Source organism: Stegostoma tigrinum, chromosome 1 (genome assembly GCF_030684315.1).
Source record: "Stegostoma tigrinum isolate sSteTig4 chromosome 1, sSteTig4.hap1, whole genome shotgun sequence".
NCBI lineage: Eukaryota > Metazoa > Chordata > Chondrichthyes > Orectolobiformes > Stegostomatidae > Stegostoma > Stegostoma tigrinum.
In genome coordinates, this window is record NC_081354.1 from 126516641 (window position 1) to 126529886 (window position 13246).

Genomic DNA, 13246 nt, shown 5'->3' on the forward strand with positions numbered 1-13246 from the left:
TAGCCTGAAACTGTGACATTTCATTCTTGACTTTCCAGTTATTGGGAGAGCATGCTTTCCACACCTAACCTATCTCAAATTTTCTAGAAGATCCTCATCATTTTTCAGAATGCGAGTAAATATAGTCCTAAGCAATCCAGTCCTCTGTAGACAAAATATGCTTCCGTAAATAAAGGAGACCAAAAAATTGAACACACTACTCTAGGTATGGTCTCACAAAGGCCCAGAACAACTGCAGCAAGACATCCATGCTCCTCTGCTCAAATTCTCTCACTATGAAGGGCAACAGATCATTTTGTTATGTTCAGCACCTGTCGCCTCCCCACACTTATTTTTAGTGATTGTTTTTGCTACTGGAGTGGACCATCTCACATTTAACCACATTATACTTCAACCTGTTACACATTTTTCCACTCACGCAACTTGCCCAAATCACACTGAAACATTCTTGCATCCTCCTGATACGTCACTCTCCCACCCACCTTTCTGCCATCTGTAAACATGGAGATATTACATTTAGTTCCCTCACCTAAACCAGTGTTAGGGTCCAAACACTGTTCCCCACATGTCACCATCTGCCACTAGGAAAAAGATATTTATTTCCAATCTTTGTCTGCTGCTGACAACCAGTTTCTATCTGTGTCAGTACATTACCCCAATCCCATGCACTTTAATTTTAGGTGCCGATATCTTACGGGAGTCCTTATCAAAAGTTCTGAAAGTTTGCAGATACAGCAAGTAATCATGAAAATTAACAAAACATTTTGTTTTATTTGAGGAACTTGAATGCAAAAGTAAGGATGTTATCTTCTGTTATATAGGGCATTGGTGAGATCGCATCAGGAGTATTACGACAATCCTGCTCACTGTACTTTCAGAAGGATACTATTGTCATGTGCTAGAAGCAGATTAGAGAAGGTTTACCCATCTAATACTGGAAATGTGTGGATTGTCTTCTGAACACAGGCTAGATTGGTTAGGCCTGTATGCTCTGCAGCTTTGAATGGTCAGAGGTGACTTAAATTGAAACATAAAAGAGCCTGACGAGGTGGAAGCAGAAATAATGTTTCCCTTGTGGGAAAATCTAGCATTAGGGGTCATGGTTAGATAAATAAGTGGTCACCCATTTAAGATAGAGGAGGAAAAAAGAATCAGGTTTGGAAAACCTTTCAAATACCCTTTCTCAAAAGGCAGGGGACGTATGATATTTAAGGGCAGAGGAAGAGAGATTCCAAATTAGCAAGGGATGAAAGATTACTAAAAGTATATAAGAATGTAGCGTTGAGGTTAATATCAGATCAGCCTTGGTCTTATTGAATGACAGTGCTGGCTCGAAGGGCTGAGTAGCCTACTCTTTTCCTGATATGTTCATACTCAGTAGCCCATTTAAAATAAAATTGATGTAAGCTTTCAGCTGTTTAAATGCTGAAGATTCAAACATTGACTGTAATATCTGTGGTGTTTATGCAGACAGGATTTATCTGATTCTGCTGAGTTCATCTAAAACACAGTATTGCAGGATGGGCAAGGTCCTTTCAAAAGAAAGGAAGTTTGTAATTAAGGTTCTTCACAAGGCCACCCGCGTACAACTTATGGCTGTTTATAAAGCAAAGTTATAAAAAGCTGAACAGCATTAACTTTACAGGAGTCACGTTGCATGACAAAGGCAATAGTGGAAAAAGATTAAATATATATTTGGCACCTTTACTAAAGGTGGAAGTAAGCTGATTATACGTTAATAAAGCTGACACCATTAGCTGTAGAGATTGCTAAAGCACAAAGTATCAGTGTGATACAGAATATCAGGTGTAAAAGCCTGAAGAGAGAAAAGCAAAAGTTTTGAGCAGGCACCGAATTGGTGAAATGTGTGTCTTGCTGTTCTAATCAGGCACTTCCACCCTCAGGTTATTGATATCTTTAAATTCAAGGCAGTTGATTTACAGCAAACACACCAAGGCTGCCATTGTGCGACAGTGGATATCTGAACGAACTGTAAAGATCCAGGTTTAAGGAATTGCACTCTAAACATTACGTCCAGTTCTTAAGCGAAGCAACAATCTTGCACTTTGCTCTTTAATCTAAATTTACAGTAATACCCACTATTCTGTAATCAGCAGTACCATAATCTTCCAAATCACTAACATTGTAACTATCAGGGAGCAGTGGTCTAGTGGTAACATCACTGAATCAGTATTGCAAACACCCCCAAAAAAAGTTCTGCACTTGTGGGCTCAAATCCCATCATGGTCGATGCTGAAATTTTAAGTCAATAAAGATCTGGAAAACAAAACTGGAGTAGGAACCATACTAGTTCTGGTACTAGGGAAGGAGCCTGGCCATGTGATCGAAGTTTCAATGGGGAGCATTTTGGGAAAAGTTACCCAGGTTTTAAGTTACTGATGGATAAGGATAAGAGTAGTCCTCCAATCAAAGTACTAAATTGAGGGAAGGCTAATTACCATAATATTAGGCAGGAACTGAGGTATATTGGGATTGGCTGGGTGAGAGTAAATCCATATCTGACACATGGGGATCCTTTAAAGATCAGTTGATTAGAGTTCAGGACCAGCATATTCCTGTGAAAGTGAAGAATAAGGATGGAAAGATTCGGCAATCTTGGATGTTAACAGAAATTGTGAGTTTAGTTTCAAAGAAAAAGGAGGTTATACGTAAAGTTTAGGAAACTGAAGACGGACAAGGCCCTCAGTAAAAAGCAGTAAACAAGTTAACAAGGAGTTAGGAGGGGTAAAAAGGGCACGAGGGTAGCTAGGGAAAAGTGTAGGTCCACTCAAGGACAAAGGAGGTAATTTGTGTGTGGAACCAGAGGCCGATGAGGTCTTTAATATAAATACTTTGCATTTACAAAGGAGAAGGATATGGTGGGTGGTGAGTCTAGAGAGGGGTTTATGGATATTCTACGGCATGTCAATATAAAAAGGGTGGTGTCGAGTGTTTTGAAAAGCACTAAGATAGACAAGTCCTCAGCACCTCCTGGAATCTATCGCAGAATACTGAGAGAGGTGAGGAGGAAACTGGTGAGGCCTTGAACGAAGTCTCTGCAGCCTCCTTAGTCAGAAGAAAGGTCCCAGAGGACTGGAGAATAGCCAACGTTGTTTCTTTCAGAAGGGCAACAGGGATAATCCAGAAACTGTAGGCTGGGAGTGCCAGTCGTCGATGGTAGGGAAATTATTGGAGAAGATCCTGCATCAATAAGCATATCGAAGTCTGCGTACAAAAGAAGTTAATCCAAATGTTCCTCAACTGGAAACCATGGACAAACCGGGAGATCCACTCCTTAGTGAACTCCAGATCTGAGGCGTTCAAGTCAGATGACCCTGACCTACACAGGAAATCCTGATAGGACATTCGCAAAGCCATCAGGGATGCCATGAGGTAATGCCAGTCTAACCACACAAATACCTGTCATTTGTGGCAAGGCTTACATGCTATAATGGGCTAGAAAGCAAAGTTGAATAGAATTGCAGGCAACAATACATTCTTCCCCAATGTGCTCAATGCATCCTATGCTTGGTTCGAACAGATCAGTGAAATGATGTCACATGCCCCAACAGCCTTGAGTGCATTTGTCGCCACAGTCACTGGCACAGACATCATATTGGCCTTCTTGAGAGTGAATCCGTGGAAAGCAACTGGACCAGGCAGAGTCCCAGCTGTGCACTCAGATCCTGCTCGGACCAGTTGGTAGAACTGTTCATGGACATCTTTAAACTTCTCCTTAGTACAATCTGAAGGCCCTAACTGCTTCAAGAAGACCACTATCATCCTCCAAGTGCCAATGAAAATTCATGCAGCTGCCTCAATAACTCAAGAGTTAGTCAAGGCACACATTAACTCCAACCTCCGAGATTGCCTTGATTCTTTACAATTTGTCAACCATCATGATAGGTCCATTGCAGACACCATTTCCCTGGCCCTACGCTCATCCTGGAACATCGGGAATTCAAGGACACCTATATCAGACTCTTACTTATTGACTGCAGCTCTGCTTTCAATACCATAATTCAAAACAAACTCATCTCCAAACTCCAAGACTTAGGACACTACTCCCCGCTACAACTGGATCCTCAACTTCCTGGCCCACAGACCACAATCGGTAAGGTTAGGCAACAACATCTCCTCCACAATAATCCTCAACACCAGTGCCTGGCAAGGCTGCCATCAGCCCCTTAATATACTCTTCATATACTCACAACTGGATCTCAAGCAATGAATGAGACAGAGTACAGAAAAGAGACAGATAGCTAATAGCCTGGTATAATGACGAAAATTCTCTCCCTCAACATCAGCAAAAGGAAGGAGCTGGTCGTTGACGTCCGGAAGCAGAGTGGAGGACACACCTATGGAGGAATGCCAATGTGCTTCTCTTGTTTAAAAAGGAAATGGCAAACAATTATAGGTCAAGTAGTCTTGCATTGGTGGTGGCAAATTGTTACATTCAATCCTGAGAGATCAGATAAACTGTCACTTAGAAAGGCATGGACTAGTCAGGGATAGTCAGAATGGCTTTCAGGGAAGGTCAGGCCTTATAAATTTGATTGAATTCTTTGAGGGAGTAACGAGGATGATCAATAAGGGCAGAGGAGTGGATGTTGTCTGCATGGATTTTCAAAATGCATATGACAAGGTCCCACGTGGCAGACTACTCAAAAAACTAAAAGCCTTTGGGACACAGGGCAATGTGTGGAAATGGATCTAAAATTGGCTAAGTAACAGGAAGCAAAGGGTAATGGTTGATGGCTGCCCCTATGAATGGAAAGCTGCTTCAAGTGGTGTTCTGCAGGGCTATGTTGGAACCCCTGCTGTTTTCTTTACAGATTAACAATTGGTACTTGAACATGGGAGGCACAATTGGGAAATTCACAGATGACATAAAAAGTGGCTACCCAGTGGATAATGCAGAGGATAGATGTGAGCTCAAAAATGATTCGGATGGATTGGCAGAGTGGGCAGGAAAGTGGCAGATGGAGTTCAATTCTGATAAGTCTGAGGTAATGCATTTCAGGAAGTCAAACAGTAAAAGGGAATATACAATAAATGGGAATATATTAAGAGGGGTAGATGAAGTGGCAGATGTTGGCGTGCAAGTACACAGGTCTCTAAACGGTAGCAGTACAGCTAGATATGGTTATAAAGGATGCAGTTCTTCATTGGTAGAGTTATACAGTACAAAACAGGTATATAATGATGAAAATGTATTAGACATTGCTCAAGCCACAACAGGAGTATTTTGTGCAGCTCTGCTCAGGAAGGATATAATTGTTTTGGAGGGAGTACAAACAAGATTTACTACAGTGGGAAAATTGTAACAGAGAAGAGACTGGAGAGCTTGGTCTGGTTTTCCTTACTAATTTCACTTTGCCATTATGTCAAGACAACCTAGATGTGGCACCATGGTCTGAATCAGTTTTCATCAAACCCGCAAACTTTGCAACCTGAGCAGTTGAATTCAATTTCAATAGTAGCACTGATGTCCAAATAGATTTTGCTGCCTTGGAATGCCTGCTATACCAAGCTCTCACCAAGACCTTTGTCAGCTATCTTGAGTACTATGCCTTCAACGAAATGACAACCAACCATCTACACTGTCACGGAGACAACAGTTTGCAATATTTGAATCCGCAATTGGATCAAATACCTTATTTACAGAGCAAATAAACTTCAGCCCATGCTCAAATTTACTACTGAAATGGAGAAATCAAATGAACTCCCATTCCTCAACACATTAGTTGAAAAGTCAGTCCTTGAATTTTCAGTTGCTACCTATTAAATGACTCCATTCATTAGTCAAGATACATTAGGATTCCTACAGCTCTACATGCAACAAGTGGGTCTTATTGCCAAACCTGTGAACGGCACCCTGGCTTCCTTGCTCACCATGATGCCAAGATGCAGCACATTAAAACTATCTTTCATGACGAAATCATCACTTGCTGTATATTGCAAAAGCTCACTGCTACCACTTCTGGTCGTGAATGGTGTCAGATCTACATTAGATTACTCTGCAAGTGGAAGACGCCTCAAGAATTTGAGTTGCCAGTGAAGTTAGCCTTCTCACTGTCTACTTTGCAGTAAACGCAGGTGATTTTCTCCATCAACAGAATGCTATTGTCAAGCCAAAATTCCATCTTAAGGACCACACAAATGAGTAACATGGTATACAAACTTCAGTGTTGGTGTGATGCTATGTATGTAGCCTGTACATCCTAATGACTGCCCATCCCTTTGGCTGTCTGCAGCAAGCCAACTGTGCTGGACCAGCCCACGCATGAAAACTTCATAACATCAGTGACCAACATGATTCTGCTGTTGGACTTCTGCAAAGAATTACAAAAACTTTTTTTTTAAACAAATACAATTTTTTTTATATAATGTGGGCGGGCCGGTGGCTCAGTGATTAGCACTGCAGCCTCACAGCGCCAGGGACCCGGGTTTGATTCCAGCCTCGGGTAACCGTCTGTGTGGAGTTTGCACATTCTCCCTGTGTCTGCGTGGGTTTCCTCCAGGTGCTCCGGTTTCCTCCCACAGTCCAAAGATGTGCGGGCTAGGTGGATTGGCCATGCTAAATTGCCCACAGTGTTCATGGGTGTGAGGGTTATAGGGGGATGGGTCTGGGTGGAATGCTGCAACGGGCGGTGTGGACTTGTTAGGCAGAAGGGCCTGTTTCCACACTGTAGGGAATCTAATCTAATCAAATCTAAAAACTAATTTGGGAATATCACTCAGGCCCACAGTGCAATTCGTTTGATTAGAGGTTACATATATTAACACAGAGCCCTGTTTTTTGTAGGTAAAGACACAATATGTCGAATATTTTGCATCTTTTTCATTCAAGAACGATCCCTGCTCTCTACACATTGCCTGGAATGTTGCCAAACTATCTGCCTGGTCTGAGTTTTTCAGCTACAAAAAGTTGACATAACAGGTCCTGCTATACCTTCAGCCCAATCACGAACCAACCAACCATTCAGGTCTCTCTCCTCTTGTTGGAAAAATTGCCGCTCCCCTTCCAAGTCTGCTTTCTTTCAGCTTAATTTAACCAGAGCGTCGAGCATCAGTGATCGTAAAATATTGGCGTCAGGGATTTTCTTTGCATTGGTTTGCATAACTTTGTTCCTTGTTAACAGAACTGTTTACATATTGGAAACATTTACAAAAGAAAAGATAATTATTGCACTACAATTCATTTTCCATGCATATCTGGGCAGGCTATATTTTAAATTCAGCCTGCTATAACTGATAATGTTTTCACTCCAACAAGCAGGTAAATACAGTGAGAATTACTAAACACAGCTTCATCCCCCATGCTGCTATGTAGACCAGGCCGGATAAGAATACCAGGTTTCCTTCTCAAAAAGGCTTCAGCGAAGTAGTTGAGAATTTGAACTAAATGGCTTTCAACATCAAACAAAATTTCCAAATTTATTACATTTGCCTTGTTGGAATCTTAACTTAAAATCTACAGTTCTTAGTCCAATACTGCAATTGCCACACTATATAAATTTACATATTCTCATGGTCAAATCCTCTCCTCAATATTATCACCAGTCAACTTTTTTTTTGAAAAAAAGAAATCTAGATGAAATGTGATCCCAGAAAACAAAACATGATACAGTCCGAGCAACTGAAATACAGGCATCTCAAATTTGCTGAATGTACTCCTAAACGATGAGAAACTGCATCAGGGTGTGACAGCGAGGCACACAATTTTAACTGATATTTATGAAACTAACTGAAAAAGATACCTGATGCTACATTCAGAAGCAAAGATACTGGTCAGTGGAAAAATATAAATAGTGTGTAAAAAGATAAAATGGCAAAAAGTTCAGGAAAAGAGAAAGGCTTTGAGGAAATTGTTTAAAACTCCTGTCCCGCTTTCAAGATCAGAAAACTGATTATACTGAAGTGCTAACAAAAAATGGAGCACAGCAGAGTGTAAGAGGTATTGAGACCCTTGTACTTTGTGTACATGATGGGATATACATGGATGCAAGACCAAAGAAAAAGTCACTAATTTAGGAAGGAGAGATTTCATAAGAGGAACTGAAAGGAAGGTCAAAAACATTTTAAGGTTCACTCACTCGAGGTGGCTAAGTCAAATTGGTTCTCACAGGGCATGGACATTGACAGTCAGGGGAACAATGGGTTGTTTCGGCCTATTACCCTGTGCTGGTGTTGGTTTGAAGTAATTGAAAGATTTAATAGGTCCCTTCTGAAGATGGTTAAGAGTCATGAAGACTAGGTTTGTGATTCCAGTCCCGTACAAAGGGCTGCAAAACATCCTTCCTACAGAACATTAAAAATTCATAACATCTGACAGTTTCACAGTTGTATTTATCATTACCATGAGTTCTTTATAAATTTGTTTTTAAAACCTGAACTCAAATGCTCAACAAGACTGTGTATACAAAGTTCACAAAGTGTGGAGCTGGATGAACACAGCAGGCCAAGCAGCATCTTAGGAGCACAAAAGATGACGTTTCGGGCCTGGACCCTTCATCAGAAAAAAATACAATCAGAAAAGAGACAAGTTCACAAGCTCTGGCAGATCACTTTAGGAGATAAGAATTTTAGTTCAGTGTTACATTCAGGTAAGGAAGAGTGAAGAGTGAATCAGATGCTACCTTTTCAACTTCCTTAGTTGGCCACAAACATGTTTCATTTTTTTTCAAATGCAAGCAGCTATACTTGACTCTAATTAGAATGTGGTTAACACGTTCACCAGAAACAGAAAGGAGCAAATTACAAGGTTTTCAGGAGTGAAATAAAGACTAATTTTATTAAGGCTAAACCAGAGGAAAAAACATAACTAGATATGACAAATACTAACACAAAGTAAACAGGTTAAAAAGTGGATAGCATCCATTTAAAAAGGAAGATAGAAGAACATGTAGATTACAGCTATGAGAATCTGGAAGTAAGTTCTTCCAACTGGGACTATGGTTGGTTAGTGGTTGGATCAAAAATAGCTGTGATTACTGCGAAGAACTGAGTCCTTGGAGATTTGCTAATTTGCTTTGTTATTCCTGTTGGAGCAAAGAGACTTCTCTAATTCCATTTTTCTCAGAATTCCATCTCCTGTCCTCTTCCAAAAGTAGTTCTGTGAAATGCAAAATGATTTGTGTATTCCAATGTCATATTTCCTCAATTTTAGGTCAGGTTATGTCTTTCATCTCTAATATTCGAAACATATCACACAAGCATATATCAAAACAGGAGATAAAAGTTGCATTACATCAGACTGGTTTCAGTCTTTTTTGATTTAAAACATAAAATCAATTTCAGTTCAGATTGGCTCTCATCTAATTGGTGGTTTCACAAAGCTTTGTTTCAAACTGCTATCAGATGATTACGATGGCAATTTTGAAATAGGCTTCCAAATGAAAAGAACCATGTATGTTCCTTATGAAGAATAAGAGGAAACCTTCTGAAACATAAGATTCTAATGGGACGACAGAGTAGATGCAGAAGGATTGTTTCCCGTGAAGGAGTCAAGTTTTCCCTCATGAGGGAGGGTATAATCTCACAGCAAAGGTCTACCATTTAAGACTTCACGAGGGTTAACTTCTTCTCTCAAAGGATAATGAACCTGTGATATTCTTTTTCACAGAGTGCTGTTAAGTATGTTCAAGGCTGAGATAGGCATTTTTAATCAGCAAGGGAATAAAAGGTTATGGGGAAAAGGCAGGAAAGTAGGCTTTAGGATTGTCAGATCAGCAATGATCTCATTGAATGGTGATGCAGATGAGCTGAATGGCCTATTTCTACTTCCAAGTCTTATGGTTTAATGTCAAAATCAAGTAACGGGATTTGAAATTTTATGGTCTGTATTTTATCATTATTGTGATATTGATACTATATCATATTCTGAACTGTTAATATTAGCTACGTACTTTTAGTGAACTATAATGCATAGGGATTGGGGAATTCCAGCAGCAAAATATTACATGAAGGGGTATAATTTTTGGCAACAACAAGGAAGAAGCAAAGGACAAAGATGATGATTGACAGAACTAGCATAAAATAATGGTATAAGCAGCAGATTTGGACTGAAATAGAGTTCTAATTGACACATTAATGCCAGTAGGTACTGGCAGGAGACAAAAATGATCTCGAGGACACTTTGGTTCACCATATTTTCACATCAAAGGCACTGGTTATTAATTCTGAAATAATGGAAAAAATAAATGAGTGGCTCCAGCTGGATCTGCCACCAAATATGATCATGGTTTTCATCTGCTTCAACTCCATTTTCCTGCCCATTCCACACAACTTTTGGTTCCCTTAGGAAGTAAAAATTTCTTTTTCAGTCTGAGGGAGCAGGAACTCCCAAAATTACCTAGTGAAAACATTTTTCTTTATTTCAGTCCTAAATGATCATCTTTTACCCTGAGAATGTATCCACATTTCATTTTCCCCAGCTTGGAGAAACAACCTATAAATGTCTACCCTGTCAGCCCCTTGACAAATCACCTCTCATTCGTCTGAACTCCAGAGAATAGGTCTAACTTACTCAGCCTCTCATCGTAGGCAGGGAATGAAGTACTATCCCATCTGCAAGGACACCAGTCCTGGGATACAAACACCAAAAGTGCACACACAATTCTAGGGGTGATTCACCAAAGCCCTTACAATTAAACAAAAAAAACTTAACTACTCTTATTTTCCAATTGCTTTTCACTATAGGCCAATTATATCATTTACCTTGCTAATCTTCAATGTTCTTTGTATGATTACACCTAAGTCTCCAAAATCTGTGACTTTTAAAACAAAAAAGAACTCTTTTCAGTTCTCATAATCATAACCTGATGCTTCGCCACAGATTCCACCTTCACCCCGTTGTCAATTCACATGACCTTGCAATCTCCTCATGTATTCCTCACTGCTCCTTAAGAAAGAAGGAGATAGAAACAGGGACTTGCAGACTGATTAGCCTGACATTGGTAGTGGGGAAATGCTAGTGTACATTATAAAAGGCTTAACATCAGAGCACTTGGAAAACACTAAGGATTGGACAGAGTCAGCATGGATTTAGGAAAAGAAAATCATGCTTGATAAAGTTAGAAATTTCTGAGCATGTAACTAACAGAGTTGATAAGGGTGAACCAATGGATGAGGTTCGATTAACTTTTATAAGGCTGTCAAGGTCCCACACATGAGATTAGCGTGTAAAATTAAAGCACACGGGATTGGGAGTAGTGTATTAACATGAATAGAGAAATGGTTGGTAGGCAGGAAACAAACAGCAGGAATAAACTGGCCTTCTTCCAAATGGCAACCAATGAATGAGGTACCACGGGGATCAGTAGTTGGATCCCAGATATTCACAATACGGATCAATCATTTTGATGAGGGAATCAAGCATAGTGTCTCCAAATTTACACATGACACAAAGCTGAATGGAATGGTGAGCAGTGAACAGGATGCAGAGATGCTCCAGTATGATTTGGCCAAGCTGAAAAAAATGGATAAATGCATGGCAGATGAAATATAATATGAATAAATGCGAGGCTGTCCACTTTGGCAACAAAATCAGGAAAACAGATTATCCGAATGGTGATAGGTTATGAAAAAGAAGGTGCAATGAGACCTGATGTCCTTTTACACCAGTCTCTGAAAGTAAGCATGTACGTGCAGCAGGCGGTGAAGAAAGCAAATGATATGTTACCTTCATAGCGAGAAGATTAGGGCACAAGAGCAGAGAAGTCTTATGGCCATTGTACAGGGCCTAGGTGTGACTACACCTGGAGTGGTATGTGCAGGTTTGGTCTCCTTTATCCAAGGAAGAATGTTCTAGCTGTGGAGCAAGTGCAACTAAGGTTTTCTCACTGGTCCCTGAGATGGCAGCACTGATGTATGAACAGAGACTGGATTAGTTAAGACCCTGTTCACTGGTGTTTAGAAAAATGAAGGGGATCTTATAGGAACCTGTAAAATTCCAACGGAACTGTACAAGACAAATGCAGGAAAAATGTTCTTGATGACAAGGGGTTCAGTACCAGAAGTCACAGGTTTATGCCAAGGGGTAGGCCATTTCAGACTGAGTAGAAGTGAAACTTCTTCACCCAGAGAGGTGAACCTGTACAATTGTCTGCCAAGAAAACGGTTGAGGCCAAAACATTGACTGTTTTCAAGGAGGAGTTAGACATAGTTCTTAGGGCGAAAGGGATCGATGAATACAGGGTATTGAGTTTGATTGTCAGATATGATCACATTGAATTGTGGGTCAGTCTCGAAGTGCCCAATGGCCCATGACTGTTCCCTTTTTTTTAATGTTTCTATATCTCACATTCCCATCTAACTTCAGGTCTTTAGTGAATTGAATATAGTACAATAATCTCAGCCTTAAGAACATAAGAACAAGGAGCAGGAATTGGCCGTTCCGCCCTTCAATCCTGCTCCACCATTTAATAAGATCATGGCTGATCTTCTCGTGGACTCAGATCCACTTACCTGCATTCTCACCGTATCCCTGAATTCCTTTATTGTTCAAAAAAAATCTACCTTAGCTTTAAAAACGTTTACTGAAGTAGTGTCAACTACTTCACTGGGCAAGGAATTCCATAGATTAACAACGCTTTGGGTGAAGAAATTCCTTCTCAATTCAGTCCTAAATCTGCTCCCTCTAATCTTGAGGCTACGCCCTCTTGTCCTAGCTTCACCTGCCAGTGAGAACATCCTCTCCACTTCTATCTTATATATTCCCTTCATAATTTTATATGTTTCTATAAGATCCCCCCTCAATCTTCTGAATTCCAATGAATATAATCCCAATCTACTCAGTCTCTCCTCATAGGCCAACCCCCTCAACTCCGGAATCAACCTAGTGAACACTCCTTTGTACCCCCTCCAGTGCCAGTGCATCCTTCCTCAAGTAAGGAGACCAAAACTGCACACAGTACTCCCGGTATGGCCTCACCAGCACCTTGTACAGCTGCAACATGACCTCTCTGCTTTTAAACTCAATCCCTTTAGCAATGAAGGATAAAATTCCATTTGCCTTCCTAATTACTTGCTGTACCTGCAGACCAATCTCCTGTGATTCATGGACGAGGACACCCAGGTCCCTCTGCATAGCAGCATGCTGCAACTTTTTACCATTCAAGTAATAATCCCTTTTCCTATTATTCCTATCAAAATGTATGACTTCACATTTATTTATATTGTATTCCATCTGCCAGACCTTTGTCCACTCACTCAATGTATCTATGTTCTTCTGCAAATCCAA

General features: G+C 40.4%; 1 protein-coding gene across 5 annotated transcripts in view; it reads right to left on the minus strand.

Annotated features, from left to right (window-relative positions):
* The window catches only part of LOC125452731 (sorting nexin-18-like), a 153078-nt gene that overhangs the window by 113768 nt on the left and 26064 nt on the right, over nt 1–13246 (minus strand). Inside the window, exon 2 of one of the 5 annotated variants that reach the window (XM_048531493.2) lies at nt 8959–9118. The exons of the other annotated variants lie outside the window; for them this stretch is intronic. Within the exon in view, the coding sequence (XP_048387450.1) occupies nt 9039–9118 (80 nt within the window). The 3' untranslated portion in view covers nt 8959–9038. Of the gene's footprint in view, nt 1–8958; nt 9119–13246 lie in introns of those variants that run through there. 5 annotated transcript variants of the gene reach the window in all.